Raw genomic sequence first — 16,911 nt, forward strand, 5'->3', positions numbered from 1 at the left:
GGCTCAAACTCACAACCCCAAGATCACAAGTCATATGCTCTACTGACTGAGCCAGCCAGGCACACCTATACAAGAAGGAAAATTCTTCCTTTGTTTTGTGTGTGAGGATTTTTCGAGAGTGATAAGTGGACACAGCTCTGGTCTCAACATATAATCAGTACCCAGTTTGTTTTCAATGCCACTGAAGTATAGTTAATTTAGAGCTACTTCACATGTGGTCTTTCCTCTCTTACTATAGATCTGAGAAAAAAGTTTCCCATTTTTATCCTCTCTTATACTTGCTTTTCTTTTTTTTAAGATATTACTTATTTATTTATGAGAAACACAGAGTGAAAGACAGAGACACAAGCAGAGGGAGAAGCAGGCTCCCTGCAGGGAGCCCGATTTGGGACTTGATTCTGGATCCTGGGATCATGACCTGAGCCGAAGGCAGATGCTCAACTGCTGAGCCACCCAGGCATCCCTCTTACACTTGTCTTAAAAAAAAAAAAAAAAAAAAAAAAAATCACATTTTCTATTATTTGGTTGAAAGGTATCAAACTTTAAAACATACTAAAATGATATAATCGAAATTTTAACTTTATTATTTCCCTATTATAAAAGTAATGTATATTCATTACATAATAAAAGGGGGAAACACAAAAGGTTTAGAAATGTTAATTTTTTAAAGATTTTTTTTTAATTATTCACGAGAGATAATAGAAGCAGAAACACACACTGAGGGAGAAGCAAGCTCCTTGCAGGGAGCCAATGTGGGACTCAATCCCAGGACCCCAGGATTACACCCTGAGCTGAAGGCAGGCGCTCAACCACTGAGCCACCCAGGCATCCCTAGAAATGTTCATTTTAAGTTGCCTATAATCCCATCCCAGGGAAAATTATTGACATTGGGCATATTTCATTCTATCCATCTTCTCCTATGTATGTTCGAACACCCTCAGATATTACTATACACAAAGTCTTGTTTCCAGCTTTTCCAGTAGCACATTATTTTTTTCCTATCAATAAAAATCTTGTTTGTAAGTATAATTTTAATGGCAGAGAAACATTCCATCATATGGATATACTGTTAGTTTATTTAAATATTTTCCTAATGGCAAATATTTCATAGGAGAGTTAGCGGGTCAACACACTCAAATGTTGTTAAGGTCACTCTGTCCTTGGGAGCACAGGCGAATGCACAGAGACAGCGAGGGGGAGGTGGGTGCCAAGGCCAGCAGTGAGGCGGAAGCTCAGAGGTCCTGGCCCAGCCTTTCCAGCTCGTTGAGAAGGAAGTCCATATCAGCCCGGGTCAGCGCGGGGTTGGCCACAACCATGCGGAAAAAGTTGCCCCGGGTCCCGTGGGGCTGGTAGCCAATCATCATGGAGCCCGCCTTCACCATGCGCTCCTTGAGCACTGGGGCCACCTATAGAAGAGGTGGAGACAATTGCCAGCAGCAGCCTCGGAGGCAGGTCCCCTAGGTGCACTTCCTTCTCACTCGGCCATACCTTTCCCAGGGAGGCTCATCGCTCAGCTCCCGAGGCCCCAGGTCACCTTTTCCACTACATCCCACCTGCTTGCCTTCTCCAGCCTCTGCATTACTCCCATCCTACCTATCTCCAAGTTGTCACATGGGCCATTTTCCCAATCCTGACTGTTCCCTGACTCCCAACACTGCTTTCGTCTAACCCTCTAGCCCTGGACAGTCCTGACACCTTCTTCTCCCCTCTCTGAATGCCTGGGATGTTTGCGATCTGCACCCTGTAATCTAACACACAATTCACAAGATTGCCTCAAACATATTGGTCTCAAATAGGCAACTCTGCTCTTCTAAATAACTCCTTAAGGGCAAGAACGTTCTTGTCCTTCCAGATTATCTGCGGCACCTAGCACCAATCTATCCTTAGGGACATGACATAGCTCCTTTCCCTCCGGGAGGCCACGTCTGGACGGCCTTGTAGGGCTGTAGGGCTGCTCCGCGGCAGGGAGTGAGGCCTCACCTGGCTGTCCCGGCCCCAGCCCCGAGCTCCCAGCACAACTCCCACGGGCCACTACTGCACACTGGTGACCTCTCCCAGGACATCCCTCTCGGTCCTCTTTCCATTTTCCAGAAACATACCTTATTTCCTGTCCCCACCCCCACGGAAATGAGGACAAATTGGTGGCGTCTCCCAGTTCACACCCCCAGCTCAGAGCAAGACCAGCCTCGGAGGCCAGCCGCTTCGCCAGCAGGGGGCAGGGACAGCCCGCAGCAGCCCGAGGCAGCAGTTCCCTAAAGTGGGCTCCGAGGAGCCCAGAGGAGCGCCTACCTTGGCCAGCCTTTCACTGTAATCCGGGCACTTCTGCTTCCCCCGCAGGCTGGGGGGCACGAACCAGAAACACACATTGACAAACTCGGGCTGGGAGGAACAGGAGGACAAGGTGTGCGGGCTGTGGAAGGGGGCTGCCCCCCTCACTGGCCCTCTTGCCCCCTGAGGGCTTTGCGTGTGGGATGGACAGGGGTGGGGGGGTGGGGGGTAGGGGGGAGTAGAGGGGGAGTGGTAGGGTGGGGGGTGGGAGGGTAGAGGGGAGTAGGGGTGGTGGGGGAGTGGGGGGAGTAGCGTAGGAGGGTGGGGGAGTAGGGGGGTGGGGGTGGGAGCGGGCCGCAAAAGAGCGCAGACTCGCTCCTACCTCCATGACCAACTCAAATCCTTCTCGCTTCTTCAATTCCTCCACCAGGTACCTGCACACCGAGAGGGAGAAATCACAGAGGAGGAAAAGCGGAGCCACAGAAACAGAAGAGCCCCCGACAATGAGCCAAGAGACCCTGAGGGCGAGGGAAATGTGAGGCGCAGGGCCGCGGGCGGGGGCAGGACCTCCGACACCCCCCTCCTACCAGGCAAGGGCAAAGGCCTGGTCGACACGCCGCTCCAGCCCTTGCCCGCCCTGCGCCTTCCACATGAGCCACAGCTTCAGACAGTCCACCCGGCGGCCACACTGCACCACCTTGTCTCCAGTGTCCAGAGCCACGTCGTAGAACTTGTCCTGCTGGAAGAGGTAGCTGGCCTGGGACCCGTGGCAGCGCCTAAGCAGGTTCTGCAGGTTGGAGTGGGGAGGAGGCCTGTCAGACCCCCTCGCTGCCTCCAGAGCTGCACCTGCCATTCCTTAGCTCAGCCCACCCGTTCCTCCCGGCACCGGGGGCGCTGGCCGCCGACTTGGGCCCCTTTGGGTTTCTCCCAGAGTTCTTCCCAAGGTCGGCCCAGGATCCCTGGCTTACATCAAGCTGGGAGCTTTTCCCTTTGCCTGCAGACAGGTGGCGGGGGGGGGGGGGGGGGGGGGGGGGGGGGGGGGCCACTCCAGGGCTGCAGGTGGTCACGGATACGTAGCTTCGGACGGGGCGGGCAGGGGGGAGGGCACAGCAAGGCCAGCACCCTCTCTGAGGTAGGCCAGAGAAAAAGACAGAGGTCCAGGGTGAGCCGACCCACCGAGGTGTCCCGGAGAAGAAGAGCTGAACACTGCAGGCCCGCTGTGAGCAGCTTGTGGGGGTTCCAGGCCACCGAGTCAGCCCTGGGGTGCGCAGAACAAAGCCGGGTCAGCTGCTGCTCCTCAACCGGAGACCCCTCCTCTACCAAACCCTCAGTAAAGGGGCTTTCGTCTCAGCGGTGAGAGGGACTTCTGACCTCTCAGCCCTCTCCATCATCTCTCCATCATCTCTCCAACGCCCCTCCCGCCAACCTCCTTCCCTCACTGCCGTCAGAAGCTCCCTAGTCCAGGACTATTCTCTGGACCAAGGATTTGAAGGGTGGGATTCAGGAAGCAGGTGGCCATATGCACCTCTGGATCCCATCCAGGAGATGTCTATGTGTCTGTGACAACAGGACGCTCCCACCCCAGGCAGCCTGTGGAGTAAAAGGAACAACATGGGCCTTGGCCTTGGTTCAGCCCACCGCACCCTCAGGCCCAAGTCTCACTCACATCCACATGGAGCCACAGCCCATGACGCTGGCACACGTCAGCGATTGCCTCCAGGGGGTCAAAGGCCCCTAGCACGGTAGTGCCAGAGGTGGCACTAACCAGGAATGGCACAGCACCCTGCGGCAAAAATGCAGAAGAAAGAAACTGTGAAGGTCTCTAAAAAGCTACCCAGAGCCCGGGGCTGAGCCATCTCTACACTCTTACTGCATCCCTGACCTGGGCCCTTTCAACCTCTCAACACGCTACTATCCCATTTAATTTGCAGGCAAAGGTGCTAAGCTTCAGAGGTATTAACAAAGTTAGCCCCCAACTGAAGCTCCAGAGATGGATTCCAATCCTAGGTCAGTCTGCTGGTCTATTTCCAAAGCTCATACACTTTCAAAAAATGTTAGTGTCTTTACTGGAAGATCAAAATGCTATTTAAAAACTACTACAGGGCAGCCTGGGTGGCTCAGCGGTTTAGCGTTGCCTTCAGCCCAGGGCGTGATCCCGGGTCCTGGGATCGAGTCCCTTGTCGGGCTCCCTGCATGGAGCCTACTTCTCCCTCTGCCTGTGTCTCTGCCTCTCTTCTTTGATGAATTCTGTAATATGTTTAAAAAAGAACTCATACCAGTTCTTCACAAAAATAAAATAAAAAAAAAAACAAAAGAGGAACACTTCTGAATTCATCCTATGAGGCAAGTATTAGCCTGATACCAAAACCAGACAAAACATCATGTGAAAACTACAGATAATATCTCTTTGAACATAGGTATAGAAATCTATAAAACATTAGCAAACCAAAATTAGCAACATATGAAAAAATTATACATTATGACAAAATGATTTGTCCCAGGAGAACACGCTCAGTTTAGCATCCAAAAATCAATTAATGTAATACACACTTATCAACAGAATAAAGGGGAAAAAACACATCTCAATAGACACAGAAAAACATGTGACAAAATCCTACACTCCCGCTTGATAAAAATACTCAACAAACTAGGAGTTGAAGGCAATGTTCTCAACCTAATAAGGGACAACTACAAAAAACCCAGAGCTAACATCATACTCAATGCTGAAAAACTGAAAGCCTTCCCCTTACGATCAGGAACATAACAAGTGTGGCCACTCTCCCCACTTCTATTCAACATTGCACTGAAGTTCTAGCAGTGCAATTAGATAAGAAAATAAAATAAAAGGCATCCAGACTGGAAAGGAAAAAAGCAGAACTATCTCTACTTCTGAATGACATAATATAATAACTAGAAAGTCTTAAGGAATCCACTAAAAAAACTATTAATAAATGAGTTCAGCAAGTCTGCAGGAGTACAAGATCAAGACTTAAAAATCAACTGTATTTCTACACATTAGCAACGAACAATCCAAAAATAGAATGAAGAAAACAATTTCATTTGGGGCGCCTGGGTGGCTCAGTTGGTTAAATGTCTGCCTTTTGCTCAGGTCATGGTCTCAGGATCCTAGGATGGAGGCCTGCGTCAGGCTCCCTGTCAGCTGGGAGTTGTCTTCTCCCTCTGCTCCTCCCACCCCTGTTAGTGCTCTCTCTCTGAAACAAATAAACTCTTCTAAAAAAAAAGAAAAAAGAAAAAAGAAAAGAAAAAGAAAGAAAGAAAAAAAGAAAAGAAAATTTCATTTATAAGACCATCAGAGAGAATGCTTAGGAATAAATTTAACAAAAGCAGTGCAAAACATATACTCTGAAAACTACAAAGCATTGTTGAAAGAAACCAAAGAAGATGGAAATGGAAAGACATCCCATGTTCATGGATCTACCAATTGAACACAATCCCTATCAAAATCCCATTTGGCAGGATCCCTGGGTGGCTCAGCGGTTTAGTGCCTGCCTTCGGCCCAGGGCGTGATCCTGGAGTCCCAGGATCGAGTCCCGCATTGGGCTCCCTGCATGGAACCTGCTTCTCCCTCTGCCTGTGGCTCTGCCTCTCTCTCTCTGTGTGTCTCTCATGAATAAATAAAATCTTTAAGGAAAAAAAAAAGTTTAAAAAAAAATCCCACTTGGCTTCGAAGCAGAAATTGACAAGCTGATCCTAAAATTCATATGGAAATTTAGGGGCCCTAGAATAGCCAAAACCATCTAGGAAAGGAGCAGGGTGGGAAAGCTCACAATTCCTGATTGAAAACTTACAACAAACAAAGGTATCTTAGTTAAGGTAATGTGGTCTATAGTATAGGCGTGCAGATGGATGGAACAGAATTAAGAATCCAGATCCAGAAACACCACCTCACATTTACAATCAACTGATTTTCTTTCTTTTTTTTTTTTAAGATTTTATTTATTTGAGAGAGAGAGAGAGAGAGAGTACGGGCAGAGGGAGAAGCAGACTCCCCGCTGAGCAGGGAGCCCTATATGGACCTCGATCCTGGGACTCTGGGATCATGACTTGAGCCAAAGGCAGATGCTTAACCAGCTGAGCCACTGAGGTGCTCCAATAATCGACTGATTTTCATCAAGATGTCAAGATAATTCATTGGGGGGGATCCCTGGGTGGCTCAGCGGTTTGGCGCCTGCCTTTGGCCCAGTGCGTGATCCTGGAGTCCTGGTATCGAGTCCCACGTCGGGCTCCCTGCATGGAGCCTGCTTCTCCCTCTGCCTGTGTCTCTGCCTCCCCCCCCCATAAATAAATAAATAAATAAATCCTTAAAAAGAAAAAGATAATTCATTGGGGTAAAGAGTATTCTTTTCAACAAATGGTGCTGGGACAACTATATATCCACATACAAAAGGAATACTTATCATACATGAAAATTAGCTCATAATGGTTCATAGAACTAAATGTAAGGATTAAAAGTATAAAATTTGGGGGGGGGAAATAAATAAATAAAATTTTGGGGCATCTGGAGGGCTCAGTCAATAGTGCATAGAACTCTTGATCTCAGGGTCATGAGTTCAAGCCCCACATTGGGCATAGAGCTTACTTAAAAATAAATAAATAAATAAATAATAAATAAATAAATAAACAAACAAATATAATAAAATAAAATAAAATAAATAAAATAAAATAAAACAAACTTCAAAAATATAGAACTCAGGATGCGGGATCCCTGGGTGGCTCAGCAGTTTAGCACCTGCCTTCGGCCCAGGGCATGATCCTGGAGCCCAGAGATGGGCTGGGCTCCCGCATTGGGCTCCCTGCATGGAGCCTGCCTTTCCCTCTGCCTGTGTCTCTGCCTCTCTCTGTGTGTCTCTCATGAATAAATAGAGTCTAAAAAAAAAAAAAAAAAAAAAAAAAAAAACAACCTCAGGATGCCTTTGGTGGCTCAGTGATCGAGTATCTGCCTTCAGCTTAAGACGTGATCCCAGGGTCCAGGGATCAGGTCCCGTATCAGGCTCGCTGCAGGGAGCCTCCTTCTCTCTCTGCCTATATTTCTGCCTCTCTCTGTGTGTCTCTCATAAATAAATAAAGATCTTTTTATTAATAAATAATATATATATATATATATATATATATATATATATATATACACAAACTTGGGGCACCTGGGAGGCTCAGTTGGTTAAGCCATTGCCTTTGGCTCAGGTCATGATCTCAGGGTTCTGGGTCAAGGTCCTCGTGAGGCTTCCTGTTCAGCGGGGGGTTTCCTTCTGCCCCTGCCCCCTGCTCATGCGTGCTCTCTCTCTCACTCTCTGTAATTAGTAAATAAAATCTTTTTAAAAATATATGAGGGACACCTAGGTGGCTCATCGGTTGAGCATCTGCCTTTGGCTCAGGACATGATCCTGGGATCCAGGATTGAGCCCCACATTGGGCTTCCTGCAGGGAGCCTGCTTCTCCGTCTGCCTGTGTCTCTGCCTCTCTCTCTTTCTGTGTGTGTCTCATGAATAAATAAAATCTTTAAAAAATAAAAAAATATATGAAACTCTTAGATGAAAATATAGGAGTAACTCTTCATGAGTTTGGGCTGGACAAAGCTTTCCTATATATGACACCAAAAATGCAAGCAACCAAACAAAAAAAAGATTGGACCTCACCAAAATTTAAAACTTTTGGTTTCAAAGTGCACCATCAAGGAGGTGATAAAACAACCTACAAGATGGAAGAAGCCATTTTCAAGTCACATATCTAATGAGGGACTCATATCTAGAACAGATGAAGAACTCTTATAATAGAATAATTGAGGACAACCTAATTAAAAACTGAGCAAAGGGGGGCATTGGGGGTCTCAGTGGATTAAGTGCGTGCCTTTGGCTCAGGTCATAATATCAGGGTCCTGGGATCAAGCCCCACTTTGGGCTCCCCACTTGGTGGGGAGTCTGTTTCTCCCTCTTCCTCTGCCCCTAACCCTGCTTGTGCTCTCTTTCTCTCTAATAAGTAAATAAAATCTTAGGGAATCCCTGGGTGGCTCAGCGGTTCAGCGCCTGCCTTTGGCCCAGGGTGTGATCCTGGAGTCCCGGGATCAAGTTCCACATCAGGCTCCCTGCATGGAGCCTGCTTCTCCCTCTGCCTGTGTCTCTGCCTCTCTCTCCCCCTATGTCTATCATGAATAAATAAATAAAATCTTAAATAAATAAACAAACAGACAAATAAATAAATAAAATAAAATCTTAAAAAAAAACCTAAGCAAAGTATACAAATAGGCTTTTCTCCAAAGATATAAAAATGGCCAGTAAGCACATGACAAGATGCTCAACATCATTAGTCATTAAGGAAATGCAAATCAAAACCACAGTGAGGCAACACTTCACACCCACTAAAATAAAAAAGAGAAATAAAAAATAATAATAATAACCCAATTTAAAAATGGGCTTGGGCGGGGGGGGGGGGACACCTGAGTGACTCAGTTTGTTGGGTGTCTGCCTTTGGCTCAGGTCATGATCCTGGGGACCCGAGATCAAGACCTGTGTCAGGCTCCCTGCTCAGTGGGGAGCCTGCTTTTCTCTCTGCCGCTCTTCCTGCTTATGCTCTCTCTCACTGTCAAATAAATTTTTTTTTTAATGGGCAGAGGGAACGCCTGGCTGGCTAAGTTGGTACTGGTGGTTGCCAAAGGGGAGGTTGGGGGAGGATGAGTGAAATAGAGTGGCTTAAGAGGTACAAACTTCCAGTTAGAAAATAAGTCATGGGGATGAAAGTACAGCATAAAGAATCTAGTCAAGGGCAGCCCAGGTGGCTCAGTGGTTTAGCACCGCCTTCAGCCCAGGGCATGATCCTGGAGACCCCGGATCGAGTCCCACATCAGGCTCCCCGCATGGAGCCTGCTTTTCCCTCTGCCTGTGTCTCTGCCTCTCTCTCCCTCTCTCTCTCTTTGTGTCTCTCATGAATAAATAAATAAAATCTTTAAAAAAAAAAAGAATCTAGTCAATAATACTCTAATAACGCACGGTGACAACACTTATTGTGGTGAGCACTGGGTACTATAGAGATAGAACTGCTGAATCAGTATGTTGTACACCTGAACCTAACGTTACACTTTATGTAAATCATACTTCGACTGAAACAAACTAGGAGGGATCCCTGGGTGGCTCAGCAGTTTAGCGACTACCTTCAGCCCAGGGCCTGATCCTGGAGACCCGAGATCGAGTCCCACGTCGGGCTCCCTGCGTGGAGCCTGCTTCTCCCTCTGCCTGTGTCCCTGCCTCTGTGTGTGTGTGTGTGTGTGTGTGTGTCTATCATGAATAAATAAATAAAATCTTTAAAACAAACAAACAAACAAACTAGGAAAGAAAGAAATAACAAGTGATGGTGAGGATGTGGAGAAACTGGAACCCTCATACGCTGCTGGTGGGACTGGAAACTGGCATGGCCACTTTGAACAACAGTCTGGTAGCTCTTCACAAGTTAAATACAGAGTTATCACGTGAGTCAGCAATTCTGTCCCCAGGTATATAAGCAGGAGAAAGGGAAAAACGTGTTCACACAAAAACTTGTACACAAATGTTCAGAGCGGCATTACTCAAAATAGCTAAAAAGTGGAAACCCCAATGTCCATCAACTGATGAACAGATAAATGAAATACAGTAGATCCATACAATGGAATATTATCCAGCGATCAAAGGAATGAAGTAGTGACACGCGCTACCACGAGGATCTTGAAGACAGCATGCTAAGTAGAAGAAGTTCATCACAAGACACCATGCATAATGTAAGTCCGTCTACATGAAAAAAATCTAGAATAGGCAAATCCATGGAGAGACAAACTAGCTTAGTGCTGCCTAGTAGGAGGTCTGGGGAAAATTGGGGATTGATGGCTAAAGGTTTTCTTTTGGGGTGATGAAAATGTTCTGATATTAATTGTAGTGATAGTTGCACAACTCTGTTAAAAACCACTGAACTGCACACCACAAGTGGGCATGCACGTGCGCGCTCTCTCTCCCCCCAAATAAATAAATAAATAAATAAATAAAACCTTAAAAAAATATTGTGGAGGGATGCCTGGGTGGCTCAGCGGTTGATCGAGTCTCACACCGGGCTCCCTGCATGGAGCCTGCTTCTCCCTCTACCTGTGTCTCTGCCTTCTTTCTGTCTCTCATGAATAAATAAATAAAATCTTAAAAAAAAAGAGATATTGTAGACATAGTGCCAAAAGGTAGAGCACAGGGAATATAGTCAATGATACTGAAATAGCATTGTATGGTGACAGATGGCAGCTACACTTGTGGTGAGCATACTGTCACACAAACGTGCTGAATCACTAAGTTGTACACTTGAGCCAAATGGAACATTTGTGTGTCAACTGTACTTCGATTAACACATTTATGTGTATGTGTGTATGTATGGGCAAAGCATTTGGACATCCGATTTACCAAGAAACTATTAAGATAGCAAAGAAATGCAGTAAGAGATACTCAACAACATTAATTCTTGAGAAAATTCAATCACAAAAAAAAAAATTAAAAAAAAAAAGAAAATTCAATCACAAAGTGCTATCGCTGCATAGAAAAAAAAAACACACAAAAACAAAATTTAAAATCCTTGCAGACACAAAGAAAAAGTCGCATGGAGAGTGCCAAATGCCCTTCAAGATGGCTGCAGCAGTTTCCACGCGCCCCGAGCGTGCAGGGCGCCTCCGCGTTTCCCACTGCCCAAAGCCCGCCGTCCTCACTGCCGGCTGGCACACCTTCCTGAGCTCTCCCTGCACGGAGCCGCGCAGCTCACGGAAACCTTCCATGCTACACTCAGGGCCCCAACATACTCCCTGCTGGTGCTGCCCAGGGACTCCACTCCGTGACTCGGGCCTGCCCCTGACCCCGGGGGTCTGGTCCCGCCTGCGGGTCTCAGCAAAGCCCCTGAGAGCAGCACAGAGTGTCCTGATCACTTCCGCCCATGGGGGACATGGGCACAGAGGTCAAGAAGAGGGATGAGCTCTTCAGTGGGGAGAGCCCAGAGGAGCCTCCAAGAAGAGACCAAGGGGCCCCGCTCCACTGCCCCAGCACCCCTCCCTCACTTACCTCAGCCTCGGCCAGACCGATCTGCCTCTCCAGATCCTCAGGAATCATTTTCCCTCTAGAAAAGAAAACCGAGGGGATCCCTGGGTGGGTCAGCGGTTTAGCGCCTGCCTCCTGCCCAGGGTGTGATCCTGGAGTTCCGGGCTCGAGTCCCGCATCGGACTCCCCGCGGGGAGCCTGCTTCTCCCTCTGCCTGTGTCTCTGCTTCTCTTTCTGTGTCTCTCATGAATAAATAAATAAAATCTTTTAAAAGAAAAATAGAGGGATCCCTGGGTGGCGCAGCAGTTTGGCGCCTGCCTTTGGCCCAGGGCGTGATCCTGGAGACCCGGGATCAAGTCCCACGTCGGGCTCCCTGCATGGAGCCTGCTTCTCCCTCTGCCTCTGTCTCTGCCTCTTTCTCTCTCTCTGTGTGTGACTACCATAAATAAAAAAATAAAAAAGAAAAAAAAATAAAAGAAAAATAGAGAAGAAAACCAAGTGGGTAAAGAAGTAATTGGTTTTCTCAGCTGGAAGACACAACTGTTGAGAGTAGGATAACATGGGGCTAGGTACGCAGAGGCCACAATGTTGATTTTTTTTTCCCTAGAGGGGTAAATAGATCTCAGGGGCTCCAGTAGGCATCAGTAGGCAGAAGGGACAACCTGTGAAGGAACAGAGAGGGATGCCTGGGTGGCTCAGTGGTTGAGCATCTGCCTTCAGCCCAGAGCCTGATCCTGGAGTCCTGGGATCGAGTCCCACATCGGGGTCCCTGCATGGAGCCTGCTTCTCCCTCTGCCTGGGTCTCTGCCTCTCTCTCTCCCTGTGTCTCTCATGAATAAATAAATAAAATCTTAAAAAAAAAAAAAAAAAAAAGAAGAAGAAGAAACAGAGAGGGGAGACAAACCCATTTGGGGCACGGGCCCGAGGCCAGAGCTCCTGGCAGTGGTGAAGTACACTGTGCCAGGCTGGGTCTGAGCCATGTGAACAGAAGGGCCTTTACCTCTCATCTGTCTTGACTACTCGCACACTGTCAGTGCCGAGTCCCAGAAAAGCAGCTCCCTTCTTGATGGAGTAATGACACTGTGGAGGAAGGCAAAGGGCAGATTAGGCTAGCGGTGAGAGGGCAGAGGGAGGGAGGAGAGAGACTGGTAAATGTGTGAGCCGCAACAGATGAGCCTGTAGACCAAGGCTTCTCGAATGTTCCCACGCCTACAAATCACCAAGGCTCTGGTTCAAATGCAGATCATACTCAGTACATCTGGGGTGGGGCCTGAGATTGCACATTTCCAACAAGCTCCCAGGTGCTCCTGATGCTCCTGGTCCACAGACTACACTGGGAGTAGAAAGGGTGTGGCACTCGTTGTCCCTTTGCTCCCCACACAGAAGGCAAGGGGAACGGAGCACTGACCCAGCCCCCTGGTTGGAAGGAAGCACTTCTGGCTGGGGCAGGCTGGCCCCGGCGACGGGTAGGGGCAGGGAGGCTCAGCGGCGGGACATTAGTCAGGAGCCCGCGGTAGGCCTGAGCCTCCTCCCACCTCCTTCGACGTGAAGAGCGCCAGGGGCGGCAGGGCCCGCAGGCCCCTCTGCTTGCAGTCCGGGTAGCGCTGATAGCGGGCCAGGTTCACAGCATACATGTTGGAGATGGAGCCACCTGTCGCAGGGAAGGCGGCAAGAGGGAGGAGCAGCGGGTCAAAACCGGAGCTGGCCGCCCCGACCTCTCCACCCAAGGGAGCGGCTCAAGCAGCGCGAGTGATAAGCTCCGGGGCTCCGGGACGGCTGCGATGACCCGGGACAGGCGGCCCCGACCGCTCCCCTCCGGATCCCAGGCTGACCCAGGACAGCGCCTCCCCTCCCCGGCAGGCACTGGAGGGCTGATCCCACGGCTGTTTGGCAAACACGAGGATACAGGGGCCTGGGCAGCTTCTCCCCGGTTTGGCCCGAGCCCAGCTGGAGAGGAAACAAAGAGGAATCGCCCCTCCCGGCCAGCACAGGGCAAGAGGGCCGGGGGAGGAACCCTGCGAGGGCCACAGGGGGCCGCTCCTTCTCACCTACCCGGACAGAAGACCCCGTCCCCGGAGCTCCAGCCCACCAGGGCCCGGAGCTTCTTCAGCACCTCCTCTTCCATGAGCACAAACACGGGGGCGATTTCATACGTGTACCTGCCGGGAGACGGGCATGAGGCAGGGCGGGCGGAGGGGGGCTGCCCAGGCCAGGCTGGGGGGCGGGCCAGGAGGGGGGACAGCCAGGGAGGACGAGCTGGCGACCAGGAGCCAGGACGGAGCCAGGGACGGACAGGGAGGAGACACTGGGGTCAGGAGGCCTGAGAAAGCTGGGAGAAAGGAGCCCGAGGGGATGAGCAGAAAGATGTGCCAGCGGCGCTGCCAGCCGAACCGTCCTCCCCGGGCCGCAGGGTGGGGGCCAGGCCCCAGGGCACTCACTGGCTGGTGTTGAGGCTCTCGGTGACGATGCGCCCCGCCAGCGCGTGCGGGTCCCACCCCGAGAAGAGCTGGTTGAAGAAGCGCGGGTGGCCTGGGGAAGGAGCCGGAGCTGAGCGCCAGGCTGCGCCCAGGCCAGAGCCCCCCGCGGCCCCGCACCCACAGGTCTTGACGCTGTAGCGGACGACGGCCCGGCAGCGCGCCAGGATCTGCTCCGACGCCTCGCCCTGGTTGCGCAGCTCCAGGTCCAGCAGCTGCTTCAGCTCCTCGGGCTCCTTCCACTCGCAGACCTGGCGGGAGGGGGCAGGGGAGGAGGTCCTGGGCCTGGGGAACCCCCCCACCCCGTGGCTGCCCCAGCCGTGTGCATCTGCACTCAACGCGCTAGCGCTGCCTCCCAAGCAACTCGGGAACCAGGGCCAACAGACACAGGAGGACCCGGGACGCGGCCCCGAGGCGCACGGGGAGACAGTGATGAATTCTGGGGTGAAGCCTTGTGGCAGGAGGCGAGCTGAGAGCCGGGCACGCGGGCGGGAGGAGGGGGCAGGACCCACCTTCTCCGAGGCACTGGTCCCTTTCCGAATGACCTCATCCACAATAATCCCAAACACATCCCGGAGCAAGGCTTCTGCAGCCATGGGGTCCCCGTCACGGGAGCAGAGTGGTTTAGAGTCAGCCATCAGGAGGAAATCTGTGAGCAAAGCCGGAGTTACTCCCCACCCAGCCTGCGCATCCCCTGGGCCCGGGCGGCCAGGACCCCACGGCCACAGCAGGGCCCGGCCGCCTGCAGCTCCGCCCCAGCCTTCACTGCACAGACAAGGGCAAGCGGGTGCCCAGGGAGAAAGTCAGTGAGCAGCAACAGGTGGGGAACAAAGAGGCAGCGGGAGCTGAGCAGCTGGAAACTCGTGGCCACTGCCTGCCTAAGGCAAGGACCAGAGGCTTACCTTCCCACTCAGGTCTCCGTTCAGGTGGCTGGAGGCAGGGCACACAACCAGCTTTTGAGAGTGTTAGGATCAGGACAGCGGAGGGGGTGAGGTATAGGCAGCAGTCACATGGCCATGAGATCACTCTCGTGACCCTTGCCCTAAAGAGAACTTAGGGATAGGGGACGGCTGGATGAGACAAGTCCCTGAATAATCATTAGCTGGCTCGAAGAAGGGGGAAACGAGATGAAAAGCAAAAACATTAACATCAGGGCTGAGAGAGCAGCCAGCAGGAAGAACCACTGTGAATCAGAGGGCTGGAGAGGGGACTTGGCCACCACGTGCAGAATGTTTGGACAGGAGACAAGGGGAGGGGAGGGGAGGGGAGGGGCAAGAAACTGCTGCCAATGACCCCGAGACACAGGGGGAGGGAGCCAGAGAGAGATAGGTGGAGGTGAAATGGCTTGTCTCGGGGATCCCTGGATGGCTCAGCAGTTTGGTGCCTGCCTTGGGCCCAGGGTGTGATCCCGGGGTCCTGGGATCGGATCCCACATCAGGCTCCCTGCAGGGAACCTGCTTCTCCCTCTGCCTGGGTCTCTGCCTCTCTCTCTGCGTCTCTCATGAATAAATAAATAAAATCTTAAAAAAAAAAGAAAAGAAATGGTTTGTCTCTTTGCATCCCCACCCCCAGAGAGGGCTTTCCAGAACTATCTTCATTTCTAAAGCCCTCTCCTGGAGCAGGAAGGAAAGGGGGTTATGTTGAGGAAACATTTTGTTTAACAAGTGGAATCCTGTGCCTTGCAGGCTGAGAGTGCTCAATATAGACAAAGCGTTATCTGAAATGAGCACCAACTGCATTCACGACAGGTTGCAGGCGACAGAAAGAGCCTCCCTGTCTGCTGGGAGGACACAGATGCATGTGCAACAGTCACAGGCTGAATGCTGCCCCCGTATGCTATTGAGGAAAAGAGGAAACGGATGGCAGATGGCGGCTAAAGGCTGGGGAAGATCTGCAAGCAGGACTGGAGCCGAATCTTGAAAGTGGGCAGAAGTGAGATTAACAAAAGGGAGGGAGGGAGGGAGGCACTGGGGGTAGGGTGATGCCATGAGCCAACAGGGGAAAGAGGTATGGCTTGATGTAAGGTCAGGGAAGGCACCTGGCTGGCTGGAGGGAGGTCTGCAAGATGAGACTGGAGCAAAGGCAAGGTGGGCAGAGTTGCAGGAGATTCTGGGGAGCCCTGAGTGCCAGCCAGGCCCAAGGATCTAGATTTTATCCTGCAGAAAACGGGAACTCATTGGGGCGCCTCAGTGGCTCAGTCGGTTAAACATCTTTCCTTCAGCTCTGGTCATGATCTCAGGCCCCTGGGATTGAGCCCCGAGTGGGGCTCCCTGCTCAGCGGGGAGTCTACTACTTATTCTTTTTTTTTTTTTTTTTTTTAATTCCTGAGAGACACACAGAGAGATGCAGAGACACAAGCAGAGGGATAGGCAGTCTCCCTGCAAGGAGCCCGATGTGGGACTCGATCCCAGGATTGGGATCACATCCTGAGCCAAAAGCAGATGCTGAGCCAGCCAGGCATCCCCGGGGAGTTTACTTCTGCCCATCCTCTGCTTGTGCTCACTCTCCCTCTAATAAATAAAATCCTTTTTTTAAATAAATAAAATCTTAAAAAGAAAAGAAAAAGAAAATAGGAACTCACTGAAAGACTCGGTGGCAAGGAATAATGTGATGAAACTGGTGCTCAGACCAGTGTAAGGCACAGCGTACAGCATGCACAGGGCGTTGCTGTAAACCAGGCAAGAAGCAAGCCACAATTTGGATAAGGGTGGTGTGGGGAGGAAAGGACTGAGGAATGAGGAGGTCGGCCCAAAGCTCTGATGAGCCGCTAGAAGAGAGCAGATCTGAGAGTCGGGGTACAGCTGAAGCCTTGTGATGGGCTCCATTTCCCATGGGAGAAAATGCTCAGAGAGATGGCCAGGGAGAGGGGAAAACACCAAAGTCCAGGAAGCCCCCAAATGAGTGGGGAAGAGGATCAAAGAACCATAAAGAGAAACCTTCCTCAAAGTGGGCTGCTCTCCTATAATCCACTGTTGGCAGCCACTGGACCCCAGGCTAGTTCAAGGAACCCTAGTGATCCAACCCTTAACTTTTTCTTCAGTAGATTGGGTTTGGGGGAGATAGGGGAGCTGACCCAGGCCTTGAGAATGAAAGAGTCAATCCTTCATCAGTGTCATTTTCGCTCA

At 50.6% G+C, this 16,911-nt stretch overlaps 1 protein-coding gene across 5 annotated transcripts in view; it reads right to left on the reverse strand.

Moving 5' to 3' along the window:
- Positions 1 to 561: 561 nt before the first annotated feature.
- CSAD (cysteine sulfinic acid decarboxylase) overlaps positions 562 to 16,911 on the reverse strand; it is a 35,180-nt gene continuing 18,830 nt past the window's right edge. For 3 of the 5 annotated variants that reach the window (XM_055336858.1, XM_055336860.1, XM_055336859.1), the window contains exons 2-14: positions 14,299 to 14,435; positions 13,751 to 14,037; positions 13,365 to 13,471; positions 12,848 to 12,963; positions 12,313 to 12,392; positions 11,337 to 11,391; positions 3,935 to 4,051; positions 3,794 to 3,858; positions 3,445 to 3,526; positions 2,856 to 3,055; positions 2,651 to 2,702; positions 2,290 to 2,379; positions 562 to 1,406 (exon numbers count right to left, since the gene is read on the reverse strand). In XM_055336858.1, the coding sequence (XP_055192833.1) occupies positions 1,233 to 1,406; positions 2,290 to 2,379; positions 2,651 to 2,702; positions 2,856 to 3,055; positions 3,445 to 3,526; positions 3,794 to 3,858; positions 3,935 to 4,051; positions 11,337 to 11,391; positions 12,313 to 12,392; positions 12,848 to 12,963; positions 13,365 to 13,471; positions 13,751 to 14,037; positions 14,299 to 14,424 (1,551 nt within the window). In that variant the 5' untranslated portion in view covers positions 14,425 to 14,435 and the 3' untranslated portion in view covers positions 562 to 1,232. Of the gene's footprint in view, positions 1,407 to 2,289; positions 2,380 to 2,650; positions 2,703 to 2,855; positions 3,056 to 3,444; positions 3,527 to 3,793; positions 3,859 to 3,934; positions 4,052 to 11,336; positions 11,392 to 12,312; positions 12,393 to 12,847; positions 12,964 to 13,364; positions 13,472 to 13,750; positions 14,038 to 14,298; positions 14,436 to 14,688; positions 14,839 to 16,911 lie in introns of those variants that run through there. The other 2 variants (XM_055336857.1, XM_055336856.1) reach the window with 2 other exon arrangements.

Source organism: Nyctereutes procyonoides, unplaced genomic scaffold (genome assembly GCF_905146905.1).
Source record: "Nyctereutes procyonoides isolate TBG_1078 unplaced genomic scaffold, NYPRO_anot_genome, whole genome shotgun sequence".
Classification (NCBI taxonomy): Eukaryota; Metazoa; Chordata; class Mammalia; order Carnivora; family Canidae; genus Nyctereutes; species Nyctereutes procyonoides.